The following is a 19,106-nucleotide window of genomic DNA, read 5'->3' as shown; positions in this document are numbered from 1 at the left end:
ATCCTCATGTGTTTCAGTAAATATTCAGTTTGCATCCACAATCTATTTCCTGGCTCCCTCTACATTGTTGTTCAAACAGGTTTTACACTATTTGGGAGCAATTTAAATGCCTTTTAACAGCAAATTTAGCATATTACTTTTGCATGAATCTTCTTCAGTGTATGATGTGTGATTGTTACTGGCTAGCTGTCGAGCATGGCACGAAAACTGCCTGGATTCTGCAGTCGGTGATTCACTGGGGTTACAAATCTTACTATAAAGTGCTTAATCAAATCAATAAAAAGGATACAGGCTTATTGTGTATTGTACTATGACATAACTTCGGAGAGGGTTGTAAGTACGATTGTGTAAAGCTGCCTTCAGCTGACTCACCAAATGTTCAGACTGCAGCAGTTCACATCAGGCATTATCTGCTGCCCTGAGTGGGTCTCTCTGTGCAAGTACAAGGGCCCACTTTGAGCCAGCCCACTGTGTGTGGGATGGGAATGTCGGGTCCATGGCTCAGCACAGCCTGCTCCCAGCATGTTCCCACCCAACCACCCATACAGTACCCATCCTGCTTTGCTTTCCTCCCCACATGACAGCTCTGTGGTGAGACTGTCTCCTCCTGCAAATGCAGTCTCCAGCTCAATGAGAGGACATGAGCGGCGCGGCACCGTCGAGTCGCCAATGCAGAGCATGTCCACTGTATTTAAAGGCCAAAGGCCAGAGACAGCTTCTTTAGTAGATGCTTTCTTTAGTCTGTATGAGTTAGGACAGCAGCAGGGGAAGAAGCATTCTGTACTTAATCGTTGGCAGTTTTGAAATAAAGCCAAACCATAAGGAATCGGTCACACAATGAGGCACTCCTGAAACAACAAGGATATTAAGCTTGGAGAACAAAGCCCGACTCACTTCATCCTGAACTCCATCACAGTGATTCAAGCTGCTTTTGGCCTCTCAAAGTGGTGAGTGGCATTGCTTGTATCTCCCGATTTCCTCAGTCTGATTTCTTCTGTTTATGTCAAACAGAAATTCATTGCCTTTGGCACAGCACTGAAGCAGAGCCACAGTGGTGTGGTATTTTGTTTTCTGCAGACCAGTTTTTGTATTCTTTTGGTGGTTTTACCCAGAATCTGCAAGAGGCATTCTGCTTCACCACAGAATTTTATAAAAAGGACTGGAAAAGTATTTTTAACCAGTGATTTCTGCAGTCATGGAGAGCACAGGCAATGAGATCAGCGGACAATGAATACTTGGTGGTGCATTAGATTGCACGTACCCTCCTTTAATTTGTTAGACAAAAAACAAGTCAAGAATGAGACCTGAGACTGAAACAAGCACATAGGGATGAAAGGGGAGGATATCGCTGGTGCTAAAAGCCATTTTTTAAACGGTCTGTCACAAATCCTCTATCTATACAAAGGTGCAAAACACAGGAGTCAATGTCAGAGGTTCCTGCGGTTTGACCATACTCTAAAATATACTTTTATCTACTTGCTTGTTGTGATTTTAACAAACTTAAACAACATTCAATCAAGTTAGCATTCAAAAAACTTTATTCCTAAGTAAGTTTTTTCACTGTGTGTAAAGTATACATCTTCCTAGTTGTTCTCTTCCTACATAATCCTCATCTTTGCCTTTCTAGAAAAGGTGAGACAGAACTATGGAGATTGACAGGGACGGTCCGTTGTCATAGCCTGCTAATCCAACCGTCTGTATGTCAAACTGGGGCAGTGGCAGTCTTGGGTTTATTGGAAATGGTGCCCATTGAAAGCAGCTATGGCAAAAATACAGGCGATTGTATAACATACTGTTTTGAAAGGTTTATGTTCATGGATGTAAGTTTCATTCGCTGACGTTTTCTTGAACTTGGAAGTTCACTGTGCTTCTTTCTGGCCTTTAAACACAGGCTCATTATTTAGGCCTTTTACTCTTCCCAAGCTTAGTCAAGCAGTTGAGCTCTACAGCCAGAATGTGTAAAGGCTACCCAGCTCAGATAAGAGAGAATCAGATGACCCATGTTAAAAGCAGGAGCTGGCGTGACTAACTAAGAACAGGCCTAACATGAAACATCACTGGAAAACTGCAAGTGACAGCAACATGCACACAAGTGCACACCAACACTTAAATCCCCCTGCACACACATGCAAAGAATAAATACAAGTGCTGCAGTAAATCTGGAACGCACGCTGTAGTCATTTCCCTTACACAGACAAGTTACTGAGTGGCTGTTATTTTACCCGGCGTGTGACATAAGGCCGAGACAGAGGTGTCCTTTGTTTGGTTTACCTACTACCGACACACTCTCCACGGCAACCAAGCAGGGAAACCCACAGGGCAACTCAGGTTTCGGCCCAGACATGAAAAGAAATGTCCACCCTAGCAAGAAAATTAGCCAGGATCCTGTCAAAGCTGACCATCTGCTTAGGAAACTCATATTTCTGTAGTACTTGCAGCATTGGTGCACTTGGGGATGTTTAAACTGCAGCGGCTGCAGCTTCAAATGAATAGAGGGTCCAGCTTTAGCTCTTAAATGTTACATTACATAAATTATCAGAGCGTAACAGAGCACAGTCTGTACCAAAACTGAACTGGTCCAGGAGGCTGTAAAAGAAACACCGGCAACCTGCTGTAAACTTTGACATTTCCCTAAAAAACCTTCCGCTCTACTCCCTCATTCATCATTTCCAGCCGGTGGCCACTCGCAGCACAATGGTCCTTAACACGGCACTTAGTGGCACACTCTAAGTGCTCAGGACTGAATTGCTTGATTGGACAACTCATCTCCATTTGTATGGTAATCTGCAGAGGAGCGCCGTTAACGAGCCGGAACCACATGTAATGGAATCTGTTGGATCTGTGTCTCATTGACAGTGACCCTGTGCTCAATTATCGGCCCAATATAATTAATCTCTCTATTGTAATAATAACACTGCCATTATATCAGCCCTTGTTCTCTGGCATTCTACTGTACTCTATTCTAGCTGCATTGGGGGGTTTTTCCTCTAAAACCCTGCTCACTTCCAGCCTTCCATCCTTCCTTGGACCTGGCACAGGATTGGTATAATTTCTGATTCGCTGTGATGCTTTCTCTGAAAATGGCCCTGGAGGAGCCATGCCAAGACTGCGGTTAAAGGACCCCCTCCTCTCCCCCTTCCTCCCCCTCTCTGCATCTTCTTCTTCCTGCTCTCTCTTTCTGCTTGTATCTGTCTTACGAGTCTCTTCACCTATCCATCTGCCTGGGTATCTGTTAATCGCAGTCACTGACTCAGTCACTCGCCCCCCAAAAAATCCATCCTTTTCTTCTCATCCATCATCAAGTAGTCCCCTTGTTGCTCATCATTACGCACCCCAGGGCGTTTCGGAGCAATCGAAGCAAACAGCTAACCCGAATTGGTGACTCCTCTAATGCGCCGTAGTGCCTGATCCTCTCCATCTCCAAACTCTACAGAATGGATCACTTGTTCTGTCATCGTGGCATTTGGGCTTGAACACTGCGGCACTGAGACAGCAGAGTAACGTGAGATCAAACGAGCGGCGTCTCACGTGCATCACGCATCCCTCTATCCTCAATTGCTTTACCGCGAGTTCTACTGTTTACGTCTATCGATCCCATTACACTCTGGAAGCTTTTAATAAAAAGCAGGTCACCGCAGCTGAAACCTGCTCCGTGACACTGGGAGGCTGGGTGTTCGTGTGCGTGAGAGAGAGATAGTCTCACTTTGTAACTACCTGCTAATTATACTGCACAGTAAACATGGAATTTGTAACCACACCACTGCAGGATATCATTATCTAAAAGGATTAGAGTGAGGTTGAGGCAGGAGGGCGACTGTGGCTTCTCCCGATTGAAAATGGACTAATCTAAATGGGATACATCAATAAAACGGCGGAATAAAGTTGCGGGCACTTAAGAGCGTCAGCCTCTTTTGCTCAGGCTCAAAGTAGGGAAGAGAGTCACTGGCTGGCAGCCAGCCAATAAATTAGAAGATAAGAAATATTATTCCACTGGCACACCAGCGGCTTGCAGCTATTTAAAACAGTGAGGTTTATTGATAATTGAATTACTTGGAGGAAAAAAAGACAAGACAAGAATAGAATGCTTGGAGGCGGATCAATACGGAGATATTGTAGTGGATAACACTGCGGTGGCAAGCAACACAGCGAGGAGGATGCAGTGTTTGTGTGTGTGTGTGTGTGTGTGTGTGTGTGTGTAGTGATGTGTGGTTGTATTCCAGCCCGTCCTCACCAGAAAAACAGCCGTATAGGTCGTCTGTGCACGTAGGTTACTGCAACCAATATTTGCGTTTATCGTTCCGCAGTGACCTCTAGTGGCTGTAGTGATTATGACGAGGAAGTCAGATGGCTTAGTATAAAGAGCAAGAAAGTCGGCATATGGAGGAAGGTGCAAACACAGAAATTTCACACGAGGTCGCTGTTAATTAAAATTAAAAATTAGTTGCTTCATGTACATAACAGCAGAAGTAGTAGTAACGTGTTAAGTATTCACTTTTGACATATTTGACGGGAAAATACGTTGATTAAGGACGAAAGTCACTGTCAGTTTCATGTGTGAGCTTGATGTTTATGTTGAACGTCTTGTGTTTCAGGCGCTGAGCCGAAGTAAGATGGCCGCAGACAGAATGGCGACTCCTCAGAGCAGCTCCAGACAGAGCAGCTCGCTCTCTTCGTCCCCAATGAGGCAAGTGAACGCAGCGCCGCTGTGCATCTGATCTGAAATGCAGTCGTACACACACGACACAGGCCAGCTCAGACGTGGACACGGTCACAGCTGCTTCGTACGAACACTCACAGACTGAAAGGTTCAGTTCACCCAAATCACTACAACAACATGTTTTTCCCACTTGTACGCAGCCATCTGGCTAGTTTTGGTTGTATTTGCTGTGGTTTTGAGGCATAAACTACTGAGAAGTCTGCTGACACCTCAGTGCAGTGAAGAGAGGTTAGAATTTTGTGCTGCTCAAAATTACTTTTAAACTGAACAGCAGGTCAGGTATGTTTCCATGAGGCTGTTTTTTAACTTTAGCTGTTCTCAATTTGCTTCTAAATTTGATAAAAAACACAAATTTTTTTGCTTCCTGTTTCTGCCTCTTCTACCATAGACAGTGTTTTCCAATACATGCGTTCACTATACCAAGTCCCAATATATGAGTGTCCATGTCTATCACCATAGTTGCTGGTAAGGGTGTAGGTTGATCAGACAACCAGACAAATTCATTCATTACAAAATACTACCATCTTAAGTGGGAAGCAGCACTGAACGGAGATGATTTCCACGTATCAGAGTTACAGATGTTTGGCTAATTATGTATCTTGTCACGTCTCATTGTCGACGACAGAAAATGTCAATGTCTTTACAATTTGTTTTGCCAAAATGTCGTGTCTAAACACACAGAAGCACACACACACAAACATATCCAAACAGAATACAGACAATAGCCGTCATAGCAACAGTCCTGTTTCATCTGCAGATGTGGCCCCCTAAAAATTTCAGCATGCTTTGCCCCCCCATCTCCTTCTGATAATGCACTGTAATGGTGTGAGAGACTCTTGTATCATGGCAGCTCTCACAGGAGCAGAGATTGAGGTTTACTGTGGTGACGGGGTCTAGTTGTGTCATTGGTCGTCCTCGATGGTTTGTGAGGAGATGATTGTATCACAGAGATGTTTGGTAACAGATCAGGCCACTGTGGGGAGGGCAGGTCCCGGCGGTCCATCTGATGGAAGACACAAGCAGAAATGCATCAACTGGAGACGTGTTAGACATTCACTTCAAGTGCTGTTAATCAGGGAATTTGACAATGAGTGCGACAGCAGCATTAGCTTCAGTTCCTGTGTTTGACCAGTGTTTTCACTGCTAACGGACGGTAAAGCTAAAGGAACCCCTTTGCACAGCTCAGTTCACTTTTTCAATTCACTGTGTGCAGCTAAAGTCACAGATTACATTGATGCACTGATCAGCCATACAGCCTAATAACAATCTTAAAATGAGCTCTTTTCTAGAAGAATATCTATTGTAGTCATCTTTGTTGACAAACTATTGAGGAAGACCTGCAGGAATGGAAACATAGCTTGATGTCCTGATTCAATAATGTCTTGAACTCAAGAAGCAGGACTTTAGTTTTGTGCAAGATTTCTGCGTGAACAATAATTTTGTTCTTACAGCAACCAAAGGTCTCCCCTGTTAACAAGATCTCAGTCTCAGCGAGTTTACTTATAGCAGCATTTATTCATTTTTTGCCACTATGGCATGCCACTAATTGTCATCATATAAAGTTGCTGTGTGGAGCTTGTTAGCAAACAGTTAACTGTTTACGCATGCAGGAGACACAGAACATCGGCCTCATTCGTTCAGAGTCGTGTTTCTGCAGATCTTACAAAAATAAGGCCAATATTCTTTCTCCTTTTAGCTCCGTTTTGGTCCAATCCATTACTGGCTCTTTAGCTTCCATATACTTCACTTTCATTGCTACCATTTAACCCTGGGCAGGTAGCATACAGGGGGTTTATCAGGGGCTTTTTTTCAGAAAACAGCTGACTGCTGTGGCTGGAAATGGTGTCAGTGAAAGTGATGAGACTGGAACACAACAGTAAAGGTGTCGACTTAAAAACCAGAACAAAATGATGAAGGTCTGCTGAGATGAGGGGGACTGCAGAGCTGGCTGATAATTCTGTAGATTCATCACCACAAGCAACCTTTTTCACATTACACATTATCCATTTTCATATATACATGTAGATTAGTGCAGCTTTAAATTTGACTGTATTCATATTTTGCTTAATAAATGTTGCACAACACTGGAACTGAACTTCAGGTGGCTCATGTGTATGTCGAGAAAGGGTGAGGCAGGTCTCATAGACTGACAGCCCTGAAGCTGCTGAGTGAAATCTCATCCTCACCTCCCTCATAGCTGCCTTGGGAAATATTTGCCAGCTAATGCTTGTTGGTTCAACATTGCCAAACCAATATATCGGTCTTAGTCAGGATCCCAGATCAACAAATTAGAAGCAGTCAATAGCAGGAGGTGCAAAGGTCAAAACCTTAGTGACAATGCAAACACATACACAAACAAACACTTCCACACTCCTTGCCACGCACACACAAGACCTGAAAACATCTGCCCGCAATTGGATTCCATATTTGAGGTGTGTATCGGCACACATAAGCCAGAGATTGAAACCAAAAAATGCAGAAAAATCTGTCAGACACATGTGCTGGAGATGCAAAAAAGAGGAGTGTGCACATACCAAACAATCAGAAACTGAAGCAAAAACAGAGCCGCGCTGCTTCCACGCTGTCAAGCAGTCACGAGGCGTTGACAGGGAGCAGAAACCTGCCAGCTGACCCAAACTGGACATCTCTGAACTGCTGAACCATCAACTAAACTGGCTCCATCACAAGCTGGAGGCCTGGGGAGCTTATTTAGCTTTAATCGACATTTCACATCCTTTTTCATGTCTTATTAACTTGGGGCCAAAGAAAACTCATCCAAAACCCATTGAGTGTTTTCAGACCTTCATGACTATCAATCTTTAAATAAACTCTTGCTCCTGACTTCCAGAAAAGTCTCATTTTGGAGACAAAAGACAAAACTCTTATCACACGGCAGTGATTTATGTCTCTGTTGTGAAATGCTAAGTGCCAGATGCTGATGCTTCTTATTCTTTAATGGGAAAAGCCTCTTCATCAGCTGCTGTGGTTGAGTGTATTTCAGTCATCGATAATAAATTTGCATATATATCTTCTGACAGTTTTGTGTTTTACGAATGCTTACACAGCGTCGGGAGACGCGTAATGAATGCCCTTGGATATGAAATCAACACAGCTGTCATGCCATACATAGGCAACCAGACACACACACACATAAACAAACAGATCATCTCTTACCGGCTTTGTCTGTCCCTCATGCACACACTCAGACATAAATCCTGTTTGTGCAGCACATGGCTCAGTAACAGTCAGTAAATCAACTGATGAAAGGAGCCAAATGACTGAATTGTATTACAATAAACTGCAAACACAGATGGAACGCACACATGCACTCAGTTGACAAACATCTCCACAGCAGAACCAGTATTTTGTCCAGACTGGCTTATCTGGACAATCCAGGCCTGAGGTTACAGTCTGAGCGAGGCTCGGCCATGACGCCGCGAGCACGCTAACCGAGCTTCTGCGCCGTCATTTGTTTGCGCGTTTTCCCTTTTTCTGTATCGGATTCACGTTTGGGGCCCGTGCAGGCATGCTGGAAGTTGCATAAGTGTGGGTTTGCTGATTTGAGGGAAAGAGTTCGAGACGAGTGAGCTGGAGACGGTTTGGGGCAGAGAGAATCCACAGAATGACGTCCTGCATTAGGTGCATATTTATGCATGTTAGCAGGCATGTTTGAGGGCAGGAAGGTGAGTCAGAACCAACGATTAGAGCGAAAGAATCAGGCTCAAGTTGGTCAGACTGAGAGGAACAGACTCAGTGTGCTGCTTTAGGTGAGTCTGGTCTTGGCTGCACATTAGAGGCCGTCTGAAACATCTGGGAGTCAGATGTCTGCCCCGGCTGCCAGGATCCAACTGTACCAGTCAGAGGCCACAATATCCCTTTACCACGCCGCTGATTCGGGAGGAGCTCAGACTCGACCTTTGCCCAGAAAATCAAGGCATGACTTACACATTCAAAAGCACCATTCGCATGTGCTTTCACCATTTTGTTAGCTCATCTGTCACCTCTTTACACAGCCAGGCAGTTTTCAGTGGAGCTGCAGCCTCTGTGTAAAAAGGTTTGCTCAGAGAGCTCGCTTTGCCAATATTCTGGTTTTTAAGCAGAGGAGGAATGCATGAACATCCTATTTGGTCTCTTTGTATGTATGCCTCCATATTTAATTTTTTCAGGGACAAGAGTGTCCTTGCTTCCTCCTTCAGTCGAAGCCAAAGCCACAATGGTCTGGTCCTCAAAATCTCACAGCTCATTCTGCCCACATTTCCATTCGCTCTGCGCCGCTGGACCGCGCTTCTGTTGTGGTATTTGAGAAAGATTTCCATTTGTTCATAAGTGACATCAGGCGTCAGACTGTGATATTCATGAAAACCAGACTCTGGAAGGGCTTCGTCCGGCTTATACTGTGCTGAATGGCCTCCATATCAGAAAAATGTGCAGAGAATAAACTGAACTGAATCCAGTCAGATTCAAAACAGACATGAAAGCATGAAGTAACGCATGTTGTTTCTTTTCCAAACAAGCTGCTTGGACTGTCAGTGGTACTACATGCAGTTACTGGACGAGTCCAGATGTTCTCAAACATTTGATGAAGGTGCCTCACTGCGCTGTACCACGACTGCATACAATTGTAAGTTTGCTAGGCCGTCATTGTAAACTAGAGTGTTATAAAATAAAGGTTGAATAGATTTTTGAGAGAACAAGTTTAGTTGCATGGAGGATCAAACCCCAACCTGCCAGTCTCTTACCCAATAAGAAAAATCCAGTCCAAAAAATCCAATAACATTAACAAACAACATTCTTGTTTTGTGGATATTTCATGGGAAGATTACATTTCTCTACCACTACAGACATCAGCACAAATACAACATTTTCATGTGTATCTTTATGAGAAAAATATCTTTAAGCAATTAACACAAGTTTGTTTTCAGGTGCGAAAAGAATGAAGTAAATTTTAGGAGCAGAACGGCACAAAGTGAGGCAAAGATTTGTCCATGAAAGCTGAAATTGTTTAAGTTGGAGCAAAACATCCACACGTGTCTTAAAGCTTCACGAACATCGAGGAGATAAAGCAGCAGTCTGAAGTAAAATACGAGAACTACAGTTATAGCTACTCACTGTTAACCTTGTTATACTTTTGACAATGAGTATATTTTGGATTTTATACCTTTTATATTTGCACTCTTTAAATAAGTTGCCCCCAGATAAATACCTGCACCTACGGTTCCATCTTTTAAGTTACATGATTATTTTAAGTCTCTGCTTTCACATAAATAGATAGAGAGACTCAGACAGAGTTGGTATATTTACCGTCATGTCGCAAAAACAGTCCAGCTGTCAAATTTCCACAAACAGGAAGGTGAATATTAACTTCCTGTTTATTCTGAACACGACAATGCAAACTGAACTACTGCCTGTTTACACCTCCCTGTGGAAAGACGAGCACGGCAATTGGATTGAACTGAACACTTACAGTAGAAAACTGTATTGAGTAAAATGAGTTACTCACACTTTAATCACTAAGTGATTGATTAAATTAGGGCTGCAACGTGTGACTATTTTAGTCAGCGATTATTCTGCGAATTATTATCTCAGTTTACTGATTAATCGTTTGTCCGATTAGTGAACAATGCCCATCTTTTTTTCCTAAAGCCCGAGGGGACGCCATCTAATTGCTTGTTTAGTCAGATCCAACTCTTTCGGTTCACATCATAAACACAAAGAAAAGCAGAAAAAGTCTCACAATTCAGAAGCTGGAACTCGGGCATGTCTGGCAATTTTACTTGAAATGCGGCTTCAGTATCAAACTGTGTCCCTGTTTCTTCTGTTTTCCCCCACAAACTGGGCATGGGGCATTATCTGTATTTTACAACATGTTAATTTCATACTCTTTTATTAAACCAGACTGATTGAGCCACACAGGACGTCTTCATTTCCATTCAAAACATCAGTGAGATAGCAGGGTGGCACGAAGTGTAGGGAAACCATTCATCATGCGGCCCACCAAAGAGCAGCAGACATTATTCAGCCTGTGTTCATAATCTGTGAAGTGTTATACATCACTTGAGGCCTCCAGCGATATGTAGAACAAGCCTGGTAATGGGCAACCGCCCCCGAAGAACTAACTAGTTCCTGATGTCTAATAACTGCCATACTTGAGTGACAACAGGTGCTCCACCGCTGGGTTTCAAACCTGCCCGTCTGCTGCACGCTAGCCGTGGAGCGCTACGCCGCACTGAGCTGAAACACTATGCTGTCCAAAGATGTGACTATCGCTGCGTTTAAAGCACGTTAGCATGGTCATTTATTATCTTCATGAGTGAATGAGCCGCAGACAGCACACGCGAAGAGATGAATGCTTGCAGTGTGTTTTCATGCGGACGTGGTTGCTGTTTTTAGCCTCAAACAAACTGACTCACGCCCCGTGATGAGGGATTCTGTAAGATTTCCCGAGTCGTGTTTTCGTTCTCTCTGCTCGCCGAGGGTTTCCCTCAGCATGGAGGAGCTGTCAGCAGATGATTACATCTTTAAAGCGGCCGGAGTAAAGCTTTTAGAAGATGCGCTGGGTTAATGTGAGGTTCATGTGAGAGAGATTTCACAGCTGAAAAAAGGGATAGAAAGGGTTTACCTTCTGGTCTGAGTGTCAGTTTGTCTGTAGTCATTCTAAATACTAATTATCTTTATGCAAATAGTGCAGCACTGCAGCCCTGACCCTTATACAGCCGAGCGCTCACACAGCCTGACCCTGCAGTGACAAATGTCTCTCTTTCGTAAGTGTGGACTCGAGCTCAGGGACAGACGATTATGGAGCTGAACAGTCGGAGCTGCAGCCTCTCAGTGACTCATCCGGCAGAACAACTCCGAGTGTCTCCAGCCCATGAAAAAGTTGAAGAAGTGTATCATCTAGAAGCTCAAGTTGCCATTTTCTCCTGAAGTGTTACAGAAGGACTCTTGATTCGATCTCAGCACCTCAAACCTGTGCAGGATTCGGCCTTTATCGATGCCGATCAGCCCGTCAGATTTCTGCATTTTTCCCTGCAAAAGCTATTCTTCCTTTCAATCTTTCAGGATTGTTTCTTCTTGGTTTATGTTGAGCCATGGTCACCCACAAACAACCATCCCACTTTTCAGATTAACTTCACTCATTCTCCATTTATTTATTTTTCAGGATGTTCATCAACCTTTTTTTTAACGGATAAAGCTGCTCTGTATTTTTCTTGCTGTCAGTAAATCCCATGAAAACACCAGCAGCACATCTCCCTGCTGCCTGTCTACCGTCTCACGTCACTCACAGATCCTGAACATCACGAAGTTTTATTGACAGCTGTGTAGGATCACAAGCTCACTTTACCATGAATGAACCAAATCCCTTGTTTGAAGATTTAGCCTCAATGAGATTGACTTGATATGAGAATTCAGGGCAATTCAGGTGAGCTTAACAGCTCATTTCAGCCTTCTTTATCACTTTGAGCTAGCTAATATTAATTAATGATGGTTCCATCCAATAACACAGAGGGAACATGGAAAAAAAAGAATGGACTTCCACGCTATGCTACAAAAACATGTTTAGCAGTAACATTTCTAAAAACAAAAACGATGATTTCTCCTCCGCTGCTCAGTTCGCCGACAGCCACCAGCAGACGAGAGCGAGCGATGCTTCATCTCCACAGCATCCCTGTCCGGGATAATAGAGCCGCTGTCGCCTGACCCTCTCTTGGCCCAGCATGTAAATATTTGTCATTCCCTGCGAGCTGAAGTGCACCGCTTCCCCTCCTTTGGAAAACAAGCCTATTATTATCATCTTTTTTCCCCCCGCGGTGAGGGGAAGGTTTTGTGGCTTGATGGGCATGTAAATCAAGACGCATTCATCCTTATGTGAGGCTGTTATGTAACTGTGGAAAATGGCTTGAAATGGCAGCAGATATGAAGAGACGTTTGCATATTGTTGCACATTTTAGATTGATTCGGTTGTTTGTTTATAGGTTTTCAGACGCAGAGTGTCACTGATAAACAACCAAATGTGGACGTTTTTGTCTGTTTCTGTGTCATGCGGTTTAGTCCTATACAAAAAAAAACAAAAAAAAAACACGGTTAATTGGTTGAAATGTATAAGAAAAGATTCCAATTAAGAACTGAGAGCTCTTCTCATCTCTTCAGCTGTGGCAGTGACTCTCTGAGCTCTTTGTGGCTAATTTGACTCACTTAGTTTGAGTCACTGTGTTCTTCACCTCTGTGTGATTAATCTGTAACAGGAGACATTTTGAGAAAATGGCATGGTTTTTTTTTTTGAAGAAGAAGAAGTTTGGGAAAAAAAACATGCTCAGCTTCAGTAGTATTTTATTTGCAAGGAACATTTAGGAGAAATTAATTTAATAATCTCCTAGATTTAAACTAAAACTCATATCTCATCCATTTTCAGACGTCTCAGTGATCACTGTGAAGCCATTAACTCCACTTAGCAGAACAAGCTCCATATTAATGATTACCACACTGTGAAACACTGCACAGTTATTTATTCTAGTCTACATTTACAGCTAATTACATCCTCATCCCTTTTCAGATTGAGGGAGATTTATTTGCTGGCGAGAGTTTTTAGCTGGTGAGCTTCCTCGCTCTGCAACCTACAGATCTGACTCGTTATTCCACCTCCTCACCTGACAGATGACTGACTGAATGTATAATTTATGTACATATATATATACACACAGTTTGTTTCAAATTATTGCTCTGTTTCAGGCCAAGAAGCACTTTTTTTAGTTTTATTTTAGTATTTTTTTTTACAGAATTTAAAGTGAAACTCCAGACTCTTTCCACATAGACTATAGCAGTGCTGTATATTATGATTTCCTCCTTTTCCTCAGAGGAGCAGTTTATGCTCATCTCTTGTCCTGTCAGCTGTGTTAATGTGCTTCAGCTCTTAATGAGACCTTTTTCTGACCTTAACAAAACTCCACATTGATTTCCTTCAGTAAACAGCCGCCCTCTGCATGGTTTGATAGTGGATTAGATATAATTGGAGTTGTGGCTTTCTAATGATTCAGTGCTGTGTAACCGGCTCTGGCTAAAAGCTGAAACCCAACACCCACCTCGAAGATATTATGTAATGACGTCGGCTGCTGCTGGTCAATGACAAATCTTTGTTTTGAGTGCACACAGAACCACAATGCCTCTTTTGAACCAGATCAACCAATATTCAATACAAATGCAATATTGCAATGTCTCCAGTAAGATGCTATTTCCCTCAAATGGCAGACGATACCCAGAGAGCCAAGAGGAAAACATCAAGCTTCATTACGGACCCTTTCCCTTGTGTTGACTCTAAGCAGAGGTGGCTGTTGAAGTCATCGACCTGTCCACTTTCGGGGAGCTTTGGCTCGCTGGGTGCAGGACTCTGGTGTGCCCTGCTAAGCCTGCGTTCATTAGGGTCAGTGTTTGGAGAGATTGAAGCGGGGAGGAGTGTTTGCTCGGTGCAGCCAGTCATTAAATCTCCATGCTGAGGGAAAATGAACAAGTGTGTTAACCGGCAGTTATCCGTGGCTAATTGACCTCGAGTACACATCACTGATTTTAGGATGGTGGTGTTTTAGTGCGTTCCGGTTGGATTGCGTGGCGTAGATGGAATTTTATTTTAGAGAGGAGGAGTGGGAGGTTTATTTGCTTATATGAGGGCTCAAATGGATCTTTTTAGTGGGACTGTAACTCACATGCATACCTGCACTCATCAGAAACAGCATTTTTTAATATTTTTAAGCAGTGTGGGTAATTTTGTGCGAACATATAAATTAATAGCAAATCCCACTCAGATTAATAACCTTATAATGGACCCCTCTTCAAGCTCTATACTCGTAATTACTGTTATCTTTCCAATTTAACACAATCTAGCAGTTTACAGGCAGATTAGCACTCAAAGTAGTATAGTGATTTTTAAAACATGGGTAGTTCAGGTTGTCGAGACTTTACACTTGATTTTGGAAAGGCGATTAATAAAAGGCACTCTCACACTTCAAGTACAGAATATCTCTGTTATTGTTTTTTTTAACATATCATACTCATCTTATACCATAAGATATTGTCTATTTTCTGATAAAAATGGAAGACATGATTGTAAAAATGAGAGGAGGGGATGATATAACGTGGGTACAAGGGTGGCACAGCCAAGTTAAATGATGTGTCATTGTCCCAACAATCAGTTCGAATTTATGAGCAACCACTTCCTTAATTTTCTACTGATTAAGCATGTTGTTTCTTGTGGAGGAGGCCAAGATGATTAAGGTTTTCTCATATAAATCAGGTCAAGCTTTAGTCAGCAGGCCAGTCAGCACAAATGACTTCCCGGCTCTTAGACAACACTGTCCTCAACATACAGTGCCGTGTCTGTGTGCTACTGAGTGCATTTGTTGCACGACTGTGCTTCTGTGGTAATTTGCACTTTAGGTTTTTATCTAATAATTAATATATGGGGGAAACCACAGGGTTCCTCCTGCATGCTGATTTGTTGACTCCTCATAATACATGCAACAATCTTTAAAGCATTAAGATGTTTTGTGCACAGCTTAAATCCACATCTCTTCTGTTACAGAACAGGCCTGTACTCACACAGGTTCCTCTTAATGTGATTCATTTGCTTTATTTTTATGTGTTCTTCTCTCCCACAGTACCCGCATGCAGTCTCTCCAGATCGACTCAGTCCAGCGCTGGATGGAGGACCTCCGCCACATGACGGAGGTGGAGTGTATGTGTGTCCTCCAGGCCAAACCCATCGGGGTTGAGGAGGACGCCCAGCAGGGAGAGCTGATTGTGGCCTCCGGGGTTGGCGCGGGGGACCACGTGGCCAGGAACAACCTGCAGACGCTCCTCCGCCGAGCGCTGGTGGTCAGCACGGAGCTTGGCAAGATGTTCCAGCGACTGGAGAAGGGACGCTGGCAGAGGGTCCACAGCACAGCCGTGAGGGCGAACTGCCACGTCCGTTCGCTGGTGCATGAGTACAGCGCCGCCCGAAGCACGCCACCTGAGATGCAGAAGGTGACTGTTGGCATGTGAAGCCAAATAAAATTCAGCCACTTATTTTCATCTGTGTTCATTCTGTGTGTTTTATCACAACATGATAGCATCTTTTCCTTCTGTTGCAGTATGAAAAATCTCTGCTGGAAAAGTGCATGGAGCTGACCAACATCACAGAGAGGTAAAACTCTACAGAGCTGATGGACAATCAGAAGGAAAGACAGTAAACAGTATTTTTATGGGGAACATGATCTAAAATGCCCCCCCACCCACAGGTGCCTTCACACCGATGACGAGTTCTTCCTGAAGTCCATGAGAGAGGCCATCCATGAGATCCTTACAGACGTCAGTGATTCCTTCAGCAACATGATTGACATGGCCTTAGCCAATGAGATCCGGGTATGCAACTGAATCATAACTTCCAGCTCTGAGATATTCACCCAATATATTCCTGCTGTATTTCTACTTGTATGCCTCCACATGTTTTCCTGATTTGTAGTCTCGAGTGCATGTGAACCCCATTTTTCTGTGTGAATAACAACGGTGAACAGAAAGAACAGAAACATTTCAATTTCATGTGGGACAGGAAACGAACAGGAAAGAAACTGTGGAAGAAATCATGGCTGAGAAACACTCATACTGTTGCCATAATTCCACAAGCATGTCTTCTTTCTCTACTGTCGACCCGGCTCAGGAGACAAAAGTCCTACCTGTGCTGTCGGCAGCATTGATTCTGCTTTTCCTGGTCAGCTCTCATTGGCTATCTCAGGTTTCAGCAATATTCCAGCAGCCCGGTGTCATTCCCAGGACGTCATACCCCACGCACCAGGCTTTCAGCTGACTCCACTATGAACCCATCCGTGGCAATATTAAACACTCAGAGGAAGGTGACGTAGTATAAAGAGCAAGAAAGTCTGCAGATGGAGGAAGACTTTCTCCCAGGAGATCTGGGTTCATTTCCCACGAGACACTAAAAGTAAAACGTAGAAGGACTGATCTTTTCCAAAATCTAAGCAAGTAGACTTGATGCCTAATCCTAACTAAGGCGTTTTGGTGTCTCAACTTCAGCAAACTGCAAGTTTTACAACATTAACCACATTTTAGAAAGGGTTTCCTGCAGGAAGGCTTTGTTGTCACTGGGATTAGAATGTGTTGGAGGGTTGGCGCAGCTGCTCCACCGTCACACAGATGTGTTTACAGTGGAGATAGTTGAAAGCCTGGTGTGTCTCATACAGAAGCTAAAGGGTACATTGTGCGTCTATATGAGGTGTCGAGACTATATTTGATGCTTGTAAATATCAAACATGTTTGATCAAATCGAATCAGGAACACTGCCGCAATTGTTGAGAGATTCGAATCAGACCCAAAGTCTACCCCGGTTGTCCTTTAGAATGAGTCGAGTATTAATGACCGTTCATAAGCAACAGATACTAACAAAGTAAGTTGCGTTTCTGGGCTCTTGCAGGTCCTGATCAAACAGATTGACTCATCGGACAACGTCCACACCATCGGCAGTGCCATCAGCAACCTGCTGTCCCTCACTCAGGACGGGCCTCAGCTCTGCAGCATCATTGCCAAGGTACTGTAGACGTAATACTCCGTGTTGCCCGGTCATGTACTGACGGTGGTTACGCCACCTTGTTCGTTTGGGTGGAGATGCATTTCGAGACTGGGGCCGCACACATGCATTGAAATGTATCTGTCTGAGATGAACCCGTCTCCACTGACGCATTTGATGGTGTCTGCGAGGTCGGAGATCCTGACGTCAGTGACGAGTCAGCAGATGATGTATTGTGTTCACAAAGACCTCCCATGCAGTCTTTGGCAGGGCCAGCTTCATTTGATATTACATCTCCACCCCTCGCGTCATGCTAGACACACCCCTGTTATGAACAGCTCCACCTTTTCCTCATCATCCAGACCAGCAGCTATCTCTTGATACGTGCCTCTAAAAAGCTATTTCCCTGTGAGATAAGACAAGACAGACCAGACAGCAAGTCTCGATTGGACATTAGTTAGTCGACTGCTTCCAGGATACTCCTGATAAGACTCTTCCTGATGGCCCACACACAAAGGACAACACACACACCTCCTTTACTGCCAGATTGTCAGATCAATACTGTCAGCTCCCATTAGGAGTGAGCATTGATCACAAATGCAGGTCGCTCAGGCGTCTTTACCTTTCAGTCCGCTCCACCTCTCTCTGTAGCGCCGCTGGCCGAGCCCTCGGAGGGGCCAATGGCGGCTAATGAATACCCAATACAAAACCTCCTCCACCTGCCATCTGAATTAATTAGCTCGCTCCAGTCTGCCTGTCACACCGTCACATACACACTCTTTACAGCAGTGTGTATCTGCTGGCTCATATCCGAGCTCTTCTCTCATTAGCATTTTCCGCAGCCTGATGGCTTTTCTCATGCACTCATTTTGAGTAACTACAATTAAATATTTGGGCGTTATTATTCCACCTTTACTAGCGTTGCTGCTGATAGTGTTCAGCGAGTGATGGGCTGTCTGTGGAGAGGAGAGACAGGGCATGTTGAATGTGTGGTAGTGAAGCAGGCGGCATGATAAATAGAGATGAATCATTGTGTATACATCCAGAGCAGGGTTAAATAGATTTGTAGACTTTAGGATTTATCCTGTTGGTTTTATTCTGTCCCAGATGGGAAGACTTTAACAATATTCAACAGGATAATGGACACCAGACAGCTGAAGGCAGTCCATAGGGACAATGAGAGTATTGTGTGATAATTAAGTATTAACATGTGATTTGTATCCATCAAGCGTGCGTGATGACAGCAGCAGATCCTTTTGTCCATTTGGCTTGTTATTTGTTGCTAATGCATCAACGTCCACGACAGGGTTGGTCATAAAATCGTCCCCTGGGCTTTGTTGAAGAATTAAAATGCAATCAACAAATTCATAGTCTGAGGATTGTCAAACAAAAAGCCAAACAACTGTTTAATAAATGATACATTTTGGCGCTTAAAGCTGCATTCCTTGATTTTTCGGTTGTGTAGCTGTAAGCACAACTTTGGCACGCTAGCGTTGTATGAAGTTTATTTGAAAAACGTATTAGCATTCATCTGGGCTATGTATCTAACTTTGGTGCTGGACATGTGACCCTAAACCATAACTGTAAAGATGCAGGTTGTGATTATTAGCAGCTTCAAATAAACAATGGAGTAAATTAGATTTTAACTGAATATGGCAAGTGATTGAGATAATCTGTCTGAAACTTCCTATGACAGCTAAATAAATCCTATATTATTAGTACTTAAGTTGTGGATGAGTTACTTACTACTTACTCTCCTTAATTATAATAACTGCTGGTTTCAAAGCATATTCAGTGTTTTACTCTCATGTGCGTCATAATATATGTGTGGAGTTTATA

The 19,106-nt window shown here is 43.5% G+C and overlaps 1 protein-coding gene across 2 annotated transcripts in view; it reads left to right on the top strand.

The window, feature by feature from the left end:
- The window catches only part of LOC121608125 (protein inscuteable homolog), a 47,924-nt gene that overhangs the window by 13,925 nt on the left and 14,893 nt on the right, over positions 1-19,106 (top strand). The window contains exons 1-6 of one of the 2 annotated variants that reach the window (XM_041939278.1): positions 836-947; positions 4,593-4,684; positions 15,364-15,730; positions 15,838-15,890; positions 15,985-16,108; positions 17,175-17,288. In XM_041939278.1, coding sequence (XP_041795212.1) covers positions 4,611-4,684; positions 15,364-15,730; positions 15,838-15,890; positions 15,985-16,108; positions 17,175-17,288 — 732 coding nt within the window. In that variant the 5' untranslated portion in view covers positions 836-947; positions 4,593-4,610. Of the gene's footprint in view, positions 1-835; positions 948-4,592; positions 4,685-15,363; positions 15,731-15,837; positions 15,891-15,984; positions 16,109-17,174; positions 17,289-19,106 lie in introns of those variants that run through there. The other variant, XM_041939277.1, reaches the window with a different exon arrangement.

Source organism: Chelmon rostratus, chromosome 6, assembly GCF_017976325.1.
Source record: "Chelmon rostratus isolate fCheRos1 chromosome 6, fCheRos1.pri, whole genome shotgun sequence".
Classification (NCBI taxonomy): Eukaryota; Metazoa; Chordata; class Actinopteri; order Chaetodontiformes; family Chaetodontidae; genus Chelmon; species Chelmon rostratus.
The sequence above is the reverse complement of the archived record's forward strand: the minus strand, read 5'-3'. Positions and strand labels throughout refer to the sequence as shown.